This window comes from Myripristis murdjan, chromosome 13 (genome assembly GCF_902150065.1).
Source record: "Myripristis murdjan chromosome 13, fMyrMur1.1, whole genome shotgun sequence".
Taxonomy (NCBI): Eukaryota; Metazoa; Chordata; class Actinopteri; order Holocentriformes; family Holocentridae; genus Myripristis; species Myripristis murdjan.
The window spans coordinates 41,211,366-41,221,365 of record NC_043992.1 but is presented as its reverse complement, the minus strand read 5'-3'; the positions used below and the strand labels follow the sequence as shown (position 1 = coordinate 41,221,365).

General features: G+C 42.0%; 2 protein-coding genes across 2 annotated transcripts in view; both read left to right on the top strand.

The window, feature by feature from the left end:
• Window positions 1-8,027, top strand: part of rnpepl1 (arginyl aminopeptidase like 1) — a 20,192-nt gene extending 12,165 nt beyond the window's left edge. Inside the window, exons 11-12 of the mRNA XM_030066550.1 lie at window positions 1,958-2,100; window positions 3,943-8,027. Of these exons, the coding sequence (XP_029922410.1) occupies window positions 1,958-2,100; window positions 3,943-4,242 (443 nt within the window). The 3' untranslated portion in view covers window positions 4,243-8,027. The remainder of the gene's footprint in view (window positions 1-1,957; window positions 2,101-3,942) is intronic.
• LOC115369788 (NACHT, LRR and PYD domains-containing protein 12-like) overlaps window positions 1-10,000 on the top strand; it is a 322,926-nt gene that overhangs the window by 171,008 nt on the left and 141,918 nt on the right. The gene's annotated exons all lie outside the window — the stretch shown is intronic.

The following is a 10,000-nucleotide window of genomic DNA, read 5'->3' as shown; positions in this document are numbered from 1 at the left end:
AAAATAATAAATATCAATTACTTATTAAGTGTATAGGGTAAGTGTATTTTGGCTGTAGCCTATATGTCTAAAATATTAAATAAATATTAACCCTCCCCCATGCCCCCATGCCCCCGGTGGGCATGGGGGCATGGGGCCACGGCCAGTGTGGCCGTTGCCACCAAATGTGTTACGTTCATATGCTCATAACTGACCTTACTGTCAGCAAGGACACCAAGAAACTAGTGTTCTAGTGTTTTCTTTCCAAAAACACAGCTGTTAATTTTCTCTTCCGAAGCGCATTTTAAGGCATGTTAAAACAGCTGTTTATTGTACCTGCTGAATTGTGTTTAATAAAAAAAAATACATATGAATGTGAAGAAGTGACTGTTATTTAGGGAGGGAGAAGGTGAGGGAGGGGTGGGATGGAGGGGGGGAGGAAGGTGGGGGGTGAGTAGGGATACGGCTCAACTTACCCCGCTCCCTGGCTCAACTTACCCCATACACGGGGTAAGTTGTGCCACGAGACCACTTTTTTTGGAAATGCTATATTATGGAAACAGTTATGTTTACACTCATTCTGTTTGTTTGAAGAGATGCACAACATCCTGAAATATATGCAGATATATTAGTTAGCGACAAAACTATGATTGCCTTGATGTAGTGATCCTAAATATGAAAAATGGCTCATCTTACCCCAGTCTCCTCTACTACTACTGCCACCACCACTGCTACTACCACTACTATTGCTACTACTGCCAGTACTACTGCTTCTACCACCACTACCACAACTGCTACTATTTCTACCACCACTACTACTACTGCTACTATTACTATTACTGCTACTACTACTACTGCTACTACTGCTACTATTACTATTACTGCTACTACTACTACTGCTACTACTGCTACTATTACTATTGCTGCTACTATTACTGCTACTACTACTATTACTACTACTACTACCATCACTACTACTACTACTACTACTACTATCACTACTACTACTGCTACTACTGCTACTACTGCTACTACTACTGCTACTGCTACTACTGCTACTACTACTACTACTGCTACTACTGCTGCTACTACTACTACTGCTACTACTACTACTACTACTGTTACTACTTCTAATACTACTGCTACTACTGCTACTACTACTACTACTACTGCCACCACCACTGCCACTACCACTACTATTGCTACTACTGCCAGTACTACTGCTTCTACCACCACTACCACAACTGCTACTGCTTCTACCACCACTACTACTACTACTGCTACTACTACTACTGATAATAATACTAATATTTTCATTACTGCTACTACTCCTAATACTGCTGATGTTACTCACGACTAATATTCATACTTCTACTACACATACTACTGTTACAATGCTACAAGTACTGCTACTACCGATACTAATACCTTTTTTACTAATGCTACTAATAGTTCTTATACCATTAATAATAATACTTCCAATATTGTTACTACTACTACTAATACTGCTAATGCACCTACCACTGCCAATTCTAATATCACTACTGCTGCAGATACTACTACTTGTACTACTACTGCTACCAATGTTTTGACTACTGCCATTACTTACAGTTAATTAATAATATCAACAACAGTACATGTAATAGTGTTGCTGTTGCTGCTATTTAAATCCATATTGTAATGTTACTTAGATGATAAAACAGTGACGTGTGCTATAGCGCTCATTGGTAGAACACAGTAAACAGTAGTTCACTGGCTGTATGTCAGCAGGAGGACCTCCTTCACCCCAGATTCCCCCCCCCATTTTTTTGTTGACTAAAAAATTAAATTATATAAAGCATAAATAATTAGCATAACATAATTACTATCAACCAGTATGGTAACAGCAGACTTTTCAGCATCAAAACATATTAACACATTTTCTGTTGACTTGTACAGTTTTTTTTTTTTTATTAATAATTTGTTGTCTGTCTGTCAGAGGTGATGGTCAGCCTGTCTAGCTGCTACTCGGCTCTGTTTGACGGTCTGAACGCCGAGGTTCAGATCCGCTGGCTGCAGATGGTGGTGAGGAACAGTTTCTACCCCGACCTGCCTCGAGTCCGAGCCTTCCTGCACAAACACGTGAGACCCAAACAGGAAACAGTCGCACTCCACAGAGGAAACACAGCAACATTTAACACACGGCTCGTCATCATCCACACGATCCAGTGCAGTTTGGTTTTACAACAAATCACTCTACAGAAACAGCAAATTCTTATTTCATAGAAAAAAAAATGTAAAAAGTTTGCTGGATGGGGAGGTAGTTGGTGCAATAATTATTGATTTTAAAAAGGCATTCGCTACAGATTTGATCGACAAAGTATACCTGACAGCTAGGGCTGGGCGATTATGGCAGAAATCAAAATCACGATTAATTGAACATTTTACCTCGATTACGATTAATGAACGATTATTACCGATTATTATAGCTTGAATCTTTTGCAAACAAAACAGCAATGTCAAACTACAAAAAGCTGCATCTCTTCTAAACAAATATTATTTCAAGTAATATTATTGCTATATTATTATTAGAAGTAGTATATATATATGCACTAATAAGGATATAGCGTGCCTGCATAGTAAGCAGGCTATATTCATTTCTCAGAATTTTGCTCCCTAATGATCATTGTCATCATTATTATTGTTATTATTATTATTATTAGTAGTAGTAGTACAATAATTAATCATCAGTATCTAGGCTATATATTATTATCATATCTATATTATTCTTATTCTTATTCACTACCCAGAATCACGGAGCGACAGACGTCATGACGTCAGTGAGCTTCTGTTGTTCTTAGCAGCCAAGCTGTGTGCTGCTGTGGGTTAAACGATGCGGTGAGGCTCTTTTGGCGTCTCTCTTTTTAATCCGTGCTGCTTAAACCGCTGGAAGTTTGCAGTGGACAGCCTGAGTGAGGAGGAACGGGCCGTGTCTGCGATGACAACAGGAGCATTTTGTGATGTGATGGGTTGTGGTGTGGTAACCGGAATAACCGACATGGGCAGGATTATGACGGTTAAGGGCCCTAAATGTCGGTTTCAATTATTTTTTGATTAATTGCCCAGCCCTACTGACAGCCCAATGAAGTGGCTGTAATCCTATTTCAGTGACAGTGCACTAGAATGCACTAGAATAAATGATTGTCAAGCTACCTTCCTAGACTGCTGGGGTACTTCAAGGCTTGATCTTAGGACCTCTGCTGTTCAGCATCTGTGTCCGTTATCTGTCATTCATCTGTGCTTAAGTCCAGATGCAAACGTATGCAGATGACGCAATCATATATGTTCATTTTAAATCAACTTGTTTCTGTTTTTAAATGTGTCCAGGAGGGTTGCTGTGTTTTTATCAAGTCAACACTCTTGATCCTAAGATCTCATTTGTCAACATTTTGAATATTTAGGCTTTATTATTGATTCCAACTTAATTTAAAAAGTAATAATAATAAAGTATACCTTACGGAAAATCAAACATACTTAAATAAATTTCAAAATTTATTCATAATTACTTAATTTTTGTGCTATGATGTACATGTACTCTATGTCACGTCTGTGTTGTAGTGCCACCTCCTGGTCACAGGCCTGTACAACAACAATACAGCCACTTTGAAAACTGTTTTAAATGAACACTGAAGGCACTGGACAACAAAAAAGCTCAACGACAAAGGGAGACTGTTGTATAAAACATCGCTCAACCAAATTTACTCAAACCACTTTTTCAGTTGCAGCGGCAAAACAGTGGAATACTAGCCCTACAAAGATCCGAGTGTATAGGATTAACAGTGATGTTAAAAATTATTTCTTTCTCTGTTTCTTATAATTTAATTCTCTTGAGAATTTGAGCAGCTGCAACTGACAGAGCTTCCCCTCTGGGATCGATGAAGTATTTCTGATTCTGACTCTGACGTTTATGTTTCCTGTGTCCAGACATCCAGGATGTACACGGTGCCGCTGTATGAGGATCTGGTTGCCGGGGTGATGAAATGTGTTGCTGTGGAGATTTTCTACCAGACGCAGAGCCGACTGCACCCGAACCTCAGACGAACCTTACAGCAGATCCTCTTCCAAACGAACGCGGCAGTTGCCAATCAGAACGGCCCTGCCCTCTCATTAATACCCGCCTCCGCTTCCCCCTCGCCCTCGCCCTCCCCCTCCCCTCAGCCCGCCCAACCCAGCGGCGCCACAACTGCTGCTATCGCGCTGCGGGACGTCAACGTTTCAGCCTGAAATCAGACCCGAGGCGTCCTGTCACATGACACTGGATTCGAGCTGCGGTTGGTCGGTTGTCAGCCGGCAGGTATTTCGTGTTGGACTTGGCTCTGAAAATTTGCTCAGCGAGAGCGGCTGGCGGACTTTGCTGTTGGTGGAGAGATGATACGGATTGTTGCCGTAGCGACAGGGCAGCTGATCTACCAAGGTGCCAACAGACTCAATAATAGAGCCGCTTACGACTTTAACACTGTGAGGAAAAACTTCCCAAGTTATAACGACGGAAAGGTTCACTCCAAGGTTTTTGTTCCAGGTGGAACAGGGATTGGGGGGACAATGGGAGGGGTCACAGGGGTCACATGACTGTTCATTCTCAAGGGTCAGAGAGTGTCATTGGCAACAGCAGGGTACGATAGCGTGGTCCACAGGCAGCCAACCGGGCTGCTCGTGGGGTCCTTAAAGACCTTGAGAGGGTTCCAGGGGTCCCTCTGGGGGGCCGCGAGTCCTCAGCCGGGCTCCGGACGTCCTCGAGGGGAGCTCAGGTGTGTCCCAGTGGGAGTCCCTCAGGTCCCAGTGGCTGTCCCAGGCACGTTTTGATGGGACCGCAGGAATCTGTTCAGTTTTTTCAAAATCCATTTTGTTCGGTAAAATATTAACACGGTGATTTGACAAGTTCGGAATCTCATCATCCGTTTTGACTGATGGATCAGAGCTCGCTTCTCACCCTGTTTGTAGCTCCGTTGCTTCTTAACAATAATCTGTTAGTTTGCTCTCTAATATGATGTAACAACAGAGGATACAGACAGGTGGAAAAAAAATCAAAGTGAAAGCCCAGCATGCAGTGTGTTAGTTTGGTGTTGAACAGCTTCATACGAACTCTCCTGGAAGGATGGAGCTCCATTCATCCAAAATATCCTGAACATTATAATAATTATTATGATATAACCATATTACATTATTAGATATTGTATCAGGGCTGCGGGGTATATAGTGGCTCTGGGCCACAGAGATGTGGACAAAAGTGCTGAGTCATTCTTTAGCATATTCTAATCAATACAAATTCATCTGACTCATCACCTTCATCCTGCTGAAAGCCCGTTTTTTTAAGGTTTTATTTCACCCTCTCAACAAAGGTTCATAAAATTTCCTTTTGTTTTTAATATGGGGGGTAGTATTCTAATAATTTAACTTCAATTCTATAGAATATTTGTAAGAATAATAAATCGTTTAATGTTTTTTTTTTTTTTTTGCTCATTTAAAAAAAAATGGCACATTTTTGCTAATGGCCTTCCCCCCCATGTCTTCAAAAGAAATCCATTGGATCTGCTCGGGTTTCGGAGGCTTCATCCTGTGAGGAAACGTGTATCCTGATGAGGGCGTGGCCTCTTCCAGGATGACCACGCCCCCATCCGTAGAGCACGGGGGCTTACTGAATGTTTTGATGAGGAAGACGATGATGATTATGTGGAAACTTTGGACTCTCCACATCATCATCAAAACACCAAATGAGGGAATGTCTTTCAGAGGAACGGAGCTCCACCCCTTCAGGGAGTTCCTATGAAGCTGTTCAGCCGCAAACTGACACCCTGCATGCTGGGAGTTTACTTTGTTCGGTCACCTGTCTGTATGTTTTCTGTGCCTCTGCTGCCTTTATCTGACGAGGAAACGATTCAGCAGAATGTTGATGTTGGGAGGAACTCGGAGGAGTGTGGCTGACCTACTCAGTCGTTGCAGAGAGACTCACTGGAAGCTCTGGGACAGGGTCGGCCGCACCATTTGGCGTCCTCAATGCAACTTAAAACTGTCTGCAGAGGACGGCTGTGAGTTGGGGAAAAAAGTGGTGTTGTTGACAATGAGGTGGTTTCTAAAACTACGGGTCCGGACCCTAAATGAGTCTGCCTGGACGGCTTCCTCTGCAGGCCGCGAGTGTTTTTATGGACTCTGGGCTTCAGGTTGAGGAACCTAGTGTAGTTGCAGGCTTGTGAAGGTTGAAGATTACAGAACTTTAAGTGATGTGTTATAATTTTACGGTTTATGTTGTTTTTCTTCACCAGGCACTTTTCACTTTGTGAGAAAGTTTTGCGTGTTTGTTATTTTAGCTTGTTCAAAACTGTCTGACCACTCAAAGAGGCTGTTGCTTTTTCTAGCAAACATATTTTCTTCAGAAATTCTGCCTAACCTAGTTGAAAGTAATTGGTAATGCTAGCTAGAAGATAACAAGTTAGCTTGCAGGTAGAACTGGCCATTGATATCAATAAGGACTGCTAACAAAACAGTGCTAATACTGCAGTGCCATTACAGACCAGTTTCCACCTCAACATGAAAAGTGACAGAAGACAAAATAACTAACGAGCTCTACCTCCATCTGAACACCTCGACCCAACAGCCGACTAATGACCAACCCTCAAACACGGAAACACACTTCCTGAACGAATCTCTCCTGTCCTGATACTTTTCAGTGGTTTGTTCTGAATATTGAGGCTGGTTCAGTTTGAGCTCCCGGGTCAGTTTGAGTGGACAGAAGCCCTGCTGTTCTCCATCATGTCCAGATGCTTAATTCACATTTTGTTATTTATGACCGGCACCAGGAATCTTCCCTCAGAGCAATAACTAATCCCTCCTTGTGAAACACAGGGAGAGGTAAATGACTAGAACAACCAGCCTACATACACCTCAGTGGCCTTATGCTGCGTTCACTGTACCTGGGAGCTGGGGGCGTTTCCAAACTTTGAGAGAGAGTGAAAAATGAGAATTTTAAGTTGTAAATGATCATTTAAATTAGGGATCGACGGATACTGATTTGTTATGGCTGATATCCTGATTATTAGTAATCCTGGTCACCAGTAACCGACATATAGGGCTGATATTCATTTGTAATAAATTTGAAAATTGCAGTGTCAAAGAAGAAAACTAGCCCAAAAAAGAATCACCTGAAAATCTGAAAGAAAAATAAACTACAATCAAAGTAAATAATGATTGATATAATATATATAAAGGTCAGGTCAGTGATGCTGGATGAGATTTACTTTGTTCAAGTCCAGTGAAACTTTATTTAAACCTGTGAGCTTGTGTCTTTCAGGCAGGGCAGTCAAGGCAACACGCCGGGACTGATGATTGGTCGATCCCTGATGTCAGTGATCAGCTCCGCGGTTCTGCTGCTGTAATGTCTTGCAACATTAAATGGCAGATGACATAAGGAAAACAAACAGAAACTGTTGAGTCATTTAGGAGTCTTGGAAAGCTTTGTGTCTTACAGGCTGCGAGCTGCTTGTTCCGGCAAGAGGGGGCGATGATGTCACAGTGATGTCACCAGCCTCTGAGGTGGGGCTGGAGATCCACACCGAGCTCATCAGACTGATACGGGATCTGCTCCAGGCTGATGTCATGTAGCTCGACTGATTCCTTATTTCTTGTGGAATCAATAAACACACCGAAGCTCTTAAGTTGAACTGATCGTATTGATTCGATCCAATTCGACATGTAGCAGGAACATATTTTTTATTCTTACTGTTGTATTGTTCAGAGTTTGTGTCTTGAAATCACAGAGGAAATCCTACATATTCTCTGTTTTGGTGTGAAAATAATCAGATGTAAAGATATTAAATATCTGATATTAGCATTTCAAATCTAAAAAATCGGTGCCAGCCTCCAGGAACCCGTATCGCTTGAACCCAGTTCTTCTCTCGTGACATCACTGTCCTCTCAGCTCAGAAATGCCCCAGTTTTCCCAGATGTCACTGAACGCCCCTTAAAGTGCAGGTTTCTTCTGAATGTCTGACAGGTAATAAAGACCTGAAACTTCACACTGCCGTTTGTCTTTACTGACACATCGCTGTCCAAGCCGTGTCCGACGTCCTCCAGGTGTTCCTGAGGGACCTGGGGATCCCTGAGGGAATTCTGGGAATCCTTTAGGGGGGGTCTCGGGAGCCCTTGGTTGGTGTCCTTGTCATTCCAGAGATGGTTAGGGGGGGTTGGGGTTGTCATTGAAGGAATTCCAGGGTTGCTTTAGAGGTTGTGAGGCGCTCTTGAGGGTGTCCCATGAGTTCTAGATTGGGTTCCATGGGTCCTTAAAGGATTTCCAGCATTAGTTAGTAGTTTCATTTAGTTAGGTCAGTTCTTCTACGGTTAATCTTTACTATCACAGTGGTGTTCAGACCAGGTCCAAGGTCTTCAAGAGATCCTCGAAGGAGTTCCAGTTGTTCTTCAGAGGGTTTCACAGGTTCTGGAGAGGGTTCAAGACATTAGTGTGGGAGATTTGGGTATCCACTCAGGAGTTCTAGGAATCCTTTAGGGTTCCAGGGGGGCTTTCAGGGAGTTCCCTGAGTCTTTTGGATGGGTACTTGAGGTCATTCCAAAGATTTAGGGGGTTCAGGGGTTCTATCTAGAACTCATGGAGTTCTAGATGGAGTTTAAGAAGTCACTGAAGAGGTTCGAGAGACTTTGAAGGAGGTGTCAGAGGTTCCTCAATGGGTGTTCTGGGCTTCACTGTTGGTTCCTTGATAATCACCGGTGATCAGTGATAACTACCTGCCAGACTCAGTGAAACCCCAGCAGGAGCTTTGTGATATCGCTCGGACAGTAAAACCTCAACAAGAAAAACTCTCATCTGCCCTTTTTCCATTAACACACTGATGGGGAAAAAAAACTAAATCTATAAAGAAGGTAAAGAAGGTGCAGGGAGTTTGACCACCATGATTTTTTTCACGGAAAAAACTTCCAAATATGTAATACTGATGAACAGAGATTATTTTTAGGGGCTTAGTAAACAACCGGAGGGCAATTTTAATGCCGTTTTTTTGGCAGTCAGGTTCCGCCAGTAAATGTCCTGTTCATTTCTCCCACAGAGAGGAGAAATCAGTCATTTAAAGACGGTTTCCCCCTCTACATGGATCGTGACATTATTTAAATTTACTCTTACCAAAAAAAATTGAAAAATGTTAGGAAGGTACACGACTGCATACAGATGGTAACCCTTGCCCTGCCCCTCATCTCTATAAAACACTACATATTTGACAATGACATCATGCAAGAAACAAAAAATGAAAAACTTCTCCATCCAGACTGTCTGACTCTCAGCATCACCATGGAAACAGGTTTCAGTGTCAGAAGCTTTTGAAGCGTCGAAGCTGCTGGGAGGTGGACCTCAAACCTCATATTTTTTGGCCAATGATCACATTCACTGTGGCAAATATGATGGGACTTTTCCCCCCAGAACCATAAACATATTAACAAGAAGGTTGCACAATACATTTCTAAATGAATGAATGAATAATAAATGAAAACAAAATTGTTGGTAAAGGCTGAAACCCAGCCCAAACTGAAACCCAGCTTAAACTCATCAAGAGGAGAAATTAACATTTCTAGGATATATATATCTATAGATATATATCTATATATCTATAGATATATACACACACACACACACACACTCATATATATGTATATATAAACAAACAAACAAACAAACAACAACAAAAAAACAGTTAAATGGCAGCAGACATGCTTACAGACTGTCTGCCCACACCAGAAAACAATCTCATGTCAACATATTCTCGACATATCCTCCGCTTTTATTTTGAAAGTTAAAAAAAAAATCTAATATCCGGAATATTTTGCGGAAATTGCTTATAAATTGCCGGAAATATTCAGGCGATTGCACTTCCGTTTTGCTAAATTCTGTAGAAAATAAAAGCAGGAGGAGAGGGAAACTGCACAGGCAGAACACATAGACCTAGATCATATAGAAAGGTCGTCAGACATAGAGTGGAGAGTGTAG